The sequence below is a fragment of the Salvelinus sp. IW2-2015 genome, unplaced genomic scaffold (assembly GCF_002910315.2).
Source record: "Salvelinus sp. IW2-2015 unplaced genomic scaffold, ASM291031v2 Un_scaffold2786, whole genome shotgun sequence".
Classification (NCBI taxonomy): Eukaryota; Metazoa; Chordata; class Actinopteri; order Salmoniformes; family Salmonidae; genus Salvelinus; species Salvelinus sp. IW2-2015.
Window position 1 is genome coordinate 28972 of NW_019944087.1, and position 9738 is coordinate 38709.

Consider the following 9738-nt stretch of genomic DNA (forward strand, 5'->3'; position numbering starts at 1 on the left):
GCCGTGCTGCTAGGCGACCTAAATTTGACATGCTCACACCCCAGCACCCTACAATCTAAGCTTGATGCCCTCAATCTCACACAAATTATAAATAACCTACCAGGTACCACCCCAATTCCGTAAACACGGGTACCCTCATAGATATCATCCTAACAAACTTGCCTCCAAATACACCTCTGCTGTTTTCAACCAAGATCTCAGCGATCACTGCCTCATTGCCTGCATCCGTAATGGGTCAGCGGTCAAACGACCTCCACTCATCACTGTCAAACGCTCCCTGAAACACTTCAGCGAGCAGGCCTTTCTAATCGACCTGGCCGGGGTATCCTGGAAGGATATTGATCTCATCCCGTCAGTAGAGGATGCCTGGTCATTTTTTTTAAAATGCCTTCCTCACCATCTTGAATAAGCATGCCCCATTCAAGAAATTTAGAACCAGGAACAGATATAGCCCTTGGTTCTCTCCTGACCTGACTGCCCTTAACCAACAGAAAAACATCCTATGGCGTTCTGCATTAGCATCGAACACCCCCGTGATATGCAACTTTTCAGGGAAGCCAGAACCAATATACACAGGCAGTTAGAAACAGCAAGGCTAGCTTTTTCAAGCAGAAATTTGCTTCCTGCAACACAAATTCAAAAAAAGTTCTGGGACACCGTAAATCCATGGAGGATAGAAAACACTCCTCCCAGCTTCCAACCGCTCTGAAGATAGGAAACACTGTCACCACCGACAAATCCACTAATATTGAGAATTTCAATAAGCATTTTTCTAGGCTGGCCATGTTCCACCTGGCTACCCCTACCCCGGACAACAGCACTGCCCTCCCCTCTGCTACTCGCCAAGCCTTCCCCATTTCTCTTCTCCCAAATACAGTCAGCTGATGTTCTAAATGAGCTGCAAAATCTGGACCCTTACAAATCAGCCGGGCTAGATATCTGGACCCTTTCTTTCTAAACTATCTGCTGAAATTGTTGCCACCCCTATTACTAGCCTTTTCAACCTCTCTTTCGTGTCGTCTGAGATCCCCAAAGATTGGAAAGCAGCTGCGGTTATCCCCCTCTCAAAGGGGGGGACACCCTTGACCCTAACTGCTACAGACCTATATCTATCCTACCCTGCCTTTCTAAGGTCTTCGAAAGCCAAGTCAACAAACAGATTACCGACCATTTCGAATCCCACCACACTTCTCCGCAATGCAATCTGGTTTCAGAGCTGGTCATGGGTGCACCTCAGCCACGCTCAAGGTCATAACGATATCGTAACCGCCATCAGTAGGAACAATACTGTGCAGCCGTATTCATTGACCTGGCCAAGCCTTTGACTCTGTCAATCACCACATCCTCATTGGCAGACTCGACAGCCTTGGTTTCTCTAATGATTGCCTCGCCTGGTTCACCAACTACTTCTCTGATCGAGTTCAGTGTGTCAAATCGGAGGGTCTGTTGTTCGGGCCTCTGGTATCTCTATGGGGTGCCACAGGGTTCAATTCTTGGACCGACTCTCTTCTCTGTTTACATCAATGATGTCGCTCTTGCTGCTGGTGATTCTCTGATCCACCTCTACGCAGACGACACTATTCTGTATACTTCTGGCCCTTCTTTGACACTGTGTTAACAACCCTCCAGGCGAGCTTCAATGCCATACAACTCTCCTTCCGTGGCCTCCAACTGCTCTTAAATACAAGTAAAACAAATGCATGCTCTTCAACCGATCGCTGCCTGCTCCTGCCCGCCTGTCCAACATCACTACTTTGGACGGCTCTGACTTAGAATATGTGGACACCTACAAATACCTAGGTGTCTGGTTAGACTGTAAACTCTCCTTCCAGACTCACATCAAACATCTCCAATCCAAAGTCAAATCTAGAATTGGCTTCCTATTCCGCAACAAAGCATCCTTTACTCATGCTGCCAAACATACCCTTGTAAACTGACCATCCTACCAATCCTCGACTTCGGTGATGTCATTTACAAAATAGCCTCCAAAACCCTACTCAATAAATTGGATGCAGTCTATCACAGTGCCATCCGTTTTGTCACCAAAGCCCCATATACTACCCACCACTGCGACCTGTACACTCTCGTTGGCTGGCCCTCGCTTCATACTCGTCGCCAAACCCACTGGTTCCAGGTCATCTACAAGACCCTGCTAGGTTAAGTCCCCCTTATCTCAGCTCGCTGGTCACCATAGCAGCACCTACCTGTAGCACGCGCTCCAGCAGGTATATCTCTCTAGTCACCCCAAAACCAATCTTCCTTTGGACGCCTCTCCTTCCAGTTCTCTGCTGCCAATGACTGGAACGAACTACAAAAATCTCTGAAACTGGAAACACCTATCTCCCTCACTAGCTTTAAGCACCAGCTGTCAGAGCAGCTCATAGATTACTGCACCTGTACATAACCCATCTACAATTTAGCCCAAACAACTACCTCTTTACCTACTGTATTTATTTATTAATTTATTTTGCTCCTTTGCACCCCATTATTTCTGTCTTTACTTTGCACTTTCTTCCACTGCAAACCAACCATTCCATTGTTTTTTTTAGTTTTATTTTACTTGCTTGGTTGTACTCACTTCGCCTCCATGGCCTTTTATATTTTTATTTATTTATACATATATTTGTTTGCCTTCACCTCCCTTATCTCACCTCACTTGCTCACATTGTATATAGACTTATTTTATTTTTTCACTGTATTATTGACTATATGTTTGTTTTACTCCATGTGTAACTATGTGTGTTGTATGTGTCGAACTGCTTTGCTTTATCTTGGCCAGGTCGCAATTGTAAATGAGAACGTGTTCTCAATTTGCCTACCTGGTTAAATAAAGGTTAAATAAAATAAAAATAAATAAATCCTCATAAAGATTGCTGTACACCAGCAGGAACCCATCCAACTTGAAGGAGCTGGAGCAGTTTTGCCTTGAAGAATGGGCAAAAATCCCAGTGGCTAGATGTGCCAAGCTTATAGAGACATACCCCAAGGGACTTGCAACTGTAATTGCGGCAAAATGTGGCTCTACAAAGTATTGACTTTGGGGGTGAATAGTTATGCACGCTCAATTTTTTTTTATTTCTTATTCTTGTTTGTTTCACAATACAAAATATTTGGCGTCTTCAAAGTGGTAGGTATGGTGTGTAAATCAAATGATACAAACCCCCCAAAAATCAATTTTAATTCCAGGTTGTAAGGCAACAAAATAGGAAAAATGCCAAGGGGGTTGAATACTTTCGCAAGTCAATGCAGGTCCCCTAAAGTAGTGAATGAATAGCCCTTTTGATCCTGTCCTGCATGGTAAACTGTGATTCTGACCTGCATGGTAAACTGTGATCTGACCTGCATGGTAAACTGTGATCCTGACCTGCATGGTAAACTGTGATCCTGACCTGCATGGTAAACTGTGATCCTGACCTGCATGGTAAACTGTGATTCTGACCTGCATGGTAAACTGTGATCTGACCTGCATGGTAAACTGGATTCCTGACCTGCATGGTAAACTGTATTCTGACCTGCATGGTAAACTTGATCCTGACCTGCATGGTAAACTGTGATTCTGACCTGCATGGTAAACTGTGATCCTGTCATGCATGGTAAACTGTGATCCTGACCTGCATTGTAAACTGTGATTCTGACCTGCATGGTAAACTGTGATCCTGACCTGCATGGTAAACTGTGATCCTGACCTGCATGTAAACTGTCATCCTGACCTGCATGGTAGACTGTGATCTGACCTGCATGGTAAACTGTGATCCTGACCTGCATGGAAACTGTGATTCTGACCTGCATGGTAAACTGTGATCCTGACCTGCATGGTAAACTGTGATCCTGTCCTGCATGTAAACTGTGATTCCTGACCTACATGGGTAAACTGTGATCCTGTCCTGCATGGTAAACTGTGATCCTTCCTGCATGGAAACTGTGATCTGACCTGCATGGTAAACTGTATCCTGACCTGCATGGTAAACTGTGATCCTGACTGCCATGTGCCATGGCTAAACTGATCTATCTTACCTGCATGTAAACTGTGATCCTGACCTGCATGGTAAACTGTGATCCTGACCTGCATGGTAAACTGTGATCCCTGACCTGACATGGTAAACTGTGATTCCTGTCCTGCATGGTAAACTGTGATCCTGACCTGCATGGTAAACTTGTGATCCTGTCCTGCATGGTAAACTTTTGATCCTGACCTGCATGGTAAAACTGTGATCCTGTCCTGCCATGGTAAACTGTTGATTCTGACCTGCATGGTAAACTGTGATCCTGACCTGCATGGTAAACTGTGATTCTGACCTGCATGGTAAACTGTGATCCTGTCCTGCATGTTAAACTGTGATTCTGACCTGCATGGTAAACTATAATCCTGACCTGCATGGTAAACTGTGATCCTGACCTGTGATAAACTGTGATAATTTTTTCTATTTTTTTATTTATTTAACTAYGCAAGTCAGTTAAGAACAAATTCTTATTTACAATGACGGCCCTAGGAACAGTGAGTTAAGTGCCTTGTTCAGGGGCAGAACGACAGATCTTTACCTTGTCAGCTCAGGGATTCAATCTAGCAACCTTTCGGTTACTGGCCCAACGCTCTAACCACTAGGCTACTAGGTTATCTGCCTGGGCCTCTCTGCCTGGGCCTCTCTGCCTGGGCCTCTCTGCCTGGGCCTCTCTGCCTGGGGATCCTGTGTCGTGAAGGGACTGCCTTCATTGTATATGTTCATGAAATACACAGAGTGGACAAAACATTAAGAACACCTTCCTAATATTGAGTTGCATCCACCCCCTTTTGCCCGCAGAACAGGCTCAATTCGTCGGGGCATGGACTCTACAAAGTGTCGAAAGCATTCGTTACATTAGAGAAGCTCTCCCCCTACAGTATTACCTCACGCTGCATCTGCCAATTCACTGAGTCGTCTTCCAGCCACGACAACGGCAATAAAGCAAACGTTTTACTTCATAATTGTCAGATAGATATGTGAATCGTACTAATCTAGCTAGCCAGCTGAATGAATGAATGATGTTTTATTTTTGTGTCAACTTGCCTGTTGTCAACTCATCCCTTACGGGATTAATTGACACATAAACAAACATTACAATAATTCACTGTGATAATTAAATGATAATTATTATTCTGGTGTTCTCTGTATTGCACATCACATAAAGAGTGAAAAAATTAAAAATAATCAAATAAAAACAATAAAAAGTAAGGTAAAAATCAATACATAATAGTACATTTACATTTACATTTAGGTCATTTAGCAGACGCTCTTATCCAGAGCGACTTACAAATTGGAAAGTTCATATATATTCATCCTGGTCCCCCCGTGGGGAATGAACCCACAACCCTGGCGTTGCAAGCGCCATGCTCTACCAACTGAGCCACACGGGACCACAAATTATAGTAAATTATATCACTAGAGCTGTACAATAATATACATACATACATACACACGGTATAAATACACATAGATACATACATACAACATATACAGATAAATAAATAGGAAAAAAAACTGGTAAAAATGACATAAAACTAATGTTACACAAGGTAGATATACATTTTTTGAGGGTAGCTACCAATTCTTAAAAATATGTACAACATGGAATATGCATTCGATGTGCCCTCCGTGCTCCGTTTCACATACTTTAATTTGGACTCATTCTCCGACCCTCCTTGCTCTCATTCTCCGACCCTCCTTGCTCTCATTCTCCGACCCTCCTTGCTCTCATTCTCCGACCCTCTTTGCTCTCATTCTCCGACCCTCCTTGCTCTCATTCTCCGACCCTCCTTGCTCTCATTCTCCGACCCTCCTTGCTCTCATTCTCCGACTCTCTCCTGCTCTCATTCTCCGACCCTCCTTGCTCTCATATTCTCCGACCCTCCTTGCTCTCATTCTCCGACCCTCCTTGCTCTCATATTCTCCGACCTCCTTGCTCTCATTCTCCGACCCACCTTGCTCTCATTCTCCGACCCTCCTTGCTCTCATTCTCCGACCCTCCTTGCTCTCATTCTCCGACCCTCCTTTGCTCTCATATTCTCCGACCCTCCTTGCTCTCATATTCTCCGACCCTCCTTGCTCTCATTATTCTCCGACCCTCCTTGCTCTCATTTCTCGCCCTCTTAGCTCTCATTCTCCGACCCTCCTTGCTCTCATATTCTCCGACCCTTCCTTGCTCTCATTCTCCGACCCTCCTTGCTCTTCATTCTCCGACCCTCCTTGCTCTCATTCTCCGACCCTCTTGCTCTCATTCTCCGACCCCTCCTTGCTCTCATCTCCGACCCTCCTTGCTCTCATTCTCCGACCCTCCTTGCTCTCATTCTCCGACCCTCCTTGCTTCTTCATTCTCCGACCCTCCTTGCTCTCATTCTCCGACCCTCCTTGCTCAGAACAAGGCAGAATGCCTTTTCAGACACAACCTCTGTGTATGACGCATTATTATCTGTATTGTTGCCCATGAAATAACAATCCTTTGTATTCCAATTCCCTGATTCTGCCTGGTCCTCTAAGTCTGCCTGGGCCTCTAAGTCTGCCTGGGCCTCTAAGTCTGCCGGGCCTGGCTCCTGGCCTGCGGCTCTCTGCTTCGTGCCTGGGCCTCTCTGTCTGTTTCCTTACTACCTGCAGGCCCTGGTTAACAGTAGTCCCCTACTACCTGAAGGCCCTGGCCAACAGTAGTCCCCTACTACCTATACAAAGAATAGTGTGGGTTGGGACTGAACCATGAGTATAAACAAATATCACCAGCGCTGAGCTGAGGAGATGAGGGAGAGACAAGAGGCTCACAGAGAGGTGAGCTCTTCTGGTCACTAGTGTGGAAGACAGTGTAAAATTAATCTGATGCTGCTGCCCCTGGCTCTGTCTGAGCAGGGGTACGTGGGTAATGGTGTCTTCTCAGGCTTGGGATTGGTACGATCTGGCCCAGTGTATTCAGTGCCCCCTCCTCTCCTCTCGGAGAGATCTGATAAATGTCATTATACCACAGAATACCAGAACTAATAGATGGACGTTATAAAGTGGCTGGATGGAAAACCTACAGCAAGCCAGTAGAACAACTGACAAATCTACAGCAAGACCAGTAGAACAACTGACAAACTACAGCCAAGACCAGTAGAACAACTGACAAATCTACAGCCAAGACCAGTAGAACAACTGACAAATACAGCAAGACCAGTAGAACAACTGACAAATCTACAGCCAAGACCAGTAGAACAACTGACAAATCTACAGCCAAGACCAGTAGAACAACTGACAAAACTACAGCCAAGACCAGTAGAACAACTGACAAAACTACAGCCAAGACCAGTAGAACAACTGACAAAACTACAGCCAAGATCAGTAGAACAACTGACAAAACCTACAGCCAAGACCAGTAGAACAAACTGACAAAACTACAGCCAAGACCAGTAGAACAACTGACAAAACTACAGCCAAGACCAGTAGAAACAACTGACAAATCTACAGCCAAGCCAGTAGAACAACTGACAAACCTACAGCCAAGACCAGTAGAACAACTGACAAACTACAGCCAAGACCAGTAGAACAACTGACAAACTACAGCCAAGACCAGTAGAACAACTGACAAAATCTACAGCCAAGACCAGGTAGAACAACTGACAATCTACAGCCAAGACCAGTAGAACAAACTGACAAACCTACAGCCAAGACCAGTAGAACAACTGACAAAACTACAGCCAAGACCAGTAGAACAACTGACAAAACTACAGCCAAGATCAGTAGAACAACTGACAAAACCTACAGCCAAGACCAGTAGAACAACTGACAAAACTACAGCCAAGACCAGTAGAACAACTGACAAAACTACAGCCAAGATCAGTAGAACAACTGGACAAAACCTACAGCCAAGACCAGTAGAACAACTGACAAAACTACAGCCAAGACCAGTAGAACAACTGACAAAACTACAGCCAAGACCAGTAGAACAACTGACAAAACTACAGCCAAGACAGTGGAACAACTGACAAAACATACAGCCAAGGACCAGTAAAACAACTGACAAAACTACAGCCAAGACCAGTAGAACAACTGACAAAACCTACAGCCAAGACCAGTAGAACAACTGACAAATCTACAGCCAAGACCAGTAGAACAACTGACAAACCATACAGCCAAGACCAGTAGAACAACTGACAAATCTACAGCCAAGACCAGTGGAACAACTGACAAACCTACAGCAAGACCAGTAAAACAACTGACAAACCTACAGCAAACACCAGTAGAACAACTGACAAACCTACAGCAAGACCAGTAAAACAACTGACAAACCTACAGCAAACACCAGTAGAACAACTGACAAATCTACAGCGAAGGCCAGTAGAACAACTGACAAACCTACAGCAAAGACCAGTAGAACAACTGACAAATCTACAGCAAAGACCAGTAGAACAACTGACAAACACTACAGGCAAGACCAGTAGAACAACTGACAAAGCTGCAGACAATAACAGTCTAACAACTGACAAAACTACAGCCAATAACAGTAAAACAACAGACAAACGCACAGACAAGACCAGTAAAACAACTGACAAAACCTACAGCCAAGACCAGTAAAACAAAATGACAAAACCTACAGCCAAGACCAGTAAAACAAAATGACAAAACCTACAGCCAAGACCAGTAAAACAAAATGACAAAACCTAGAGCCAAGACCAGTAAAACAAAATGACAAAACCTAAAGACCAGTAGAACTGACTCACCAATAAACCTGACGATTCTTCTGATGAGGGGGTTCAGGTAGCAGCACTCCCCCGTCAAGATGGTCTTCTCCTGGGTTAGTAGCACCGCCCGTGTGGACTTCATGATGTACATGGATACCTCTCCGATGAAGATCTGACGACAGACAGATACACTCATTTAGTTTTTATTTTATATAATCCCAGCCCCCTGTCCCCACAGGAGGTCTTTTGCCAGGCAGTCAATGTAAATAAGAATATGTTCTTAAATTCTTAACTGACTTGCCTTAACTGAATTAAATAAAGGTTAAATTAATAAATAAAAACGAAACACAAGGTGTGACCAGAGTTACAACCTTATACCTTTACCTGACCCTAACTCCTAGTCCTAGTCCCTACCACACTAGTCCTAACCCTAACACCTAGTCCTAACCCTAAAACTAGTCCTGACCCTAACTCCTAGTCCTAACCCTAACACCTAGTCCTAACACCTAGTCCTAACCCTAACACCTATATCTAAAACCTGGTCCTAACACCTAGTCCTAGTCCTAACACCTAGTCCTAACCCTAACACCTAGTCCTGACCCTAAACCTAGTCCTATCCCTAACACCTAGTCCTAACACATAGTCCTAACCCTAACACCTAGTCCTAACTCCTAGTCCTAACACCTAGTCCTAACCCTAACACCTAGTCTTAACCCCTAGTCCTAACACCTAGTCCTAACACCTAGTCCTAACACCTAGTCCTAACACCTAGTCCTAACACCTAGTCCTAACACCTATCCCTAACACCTAGTCCTAACCCCTAGCCCTAACACCTAGTCCTAATACCTATCCCTAACACCTAGTCCTAAACACTAGTCCTAACACCTAGTCCTACACTAACCCTAACACCTAGTTCTGACCCTAACACCTAGTCCTAACCCTAACACCTAGTCCTAACACCGGGTCCTAACACCTAGTCCTAACACCTAGTCCTAACACCTAGTCCTAACCCTAAACACTAGTCCTAACACCTAACCCTAACACCTAACCCTAACACCTTA

The 9738-nt window shown here is 44.6% G+C and overlaps 1 protein-coding gene across 1 annotated transcript in view; it reads right to left on the minus strand.

Moving 5' to 3' along the window:
- Positions 1–9738, minus strand: part of LOC112074737 (phospholipid phosphatase-related protein type 1-like) — a 60159-nt gene that overhangs the window by 22489 nt on the left and 27932 nt on the right. Inside the window, 1 exon segment of the mRNA XM_024141844.2 lies at positions 8717–8849. Coding sequence (XP_023997612.1) covers positions 8717–8849 — 133 coding nt within the window.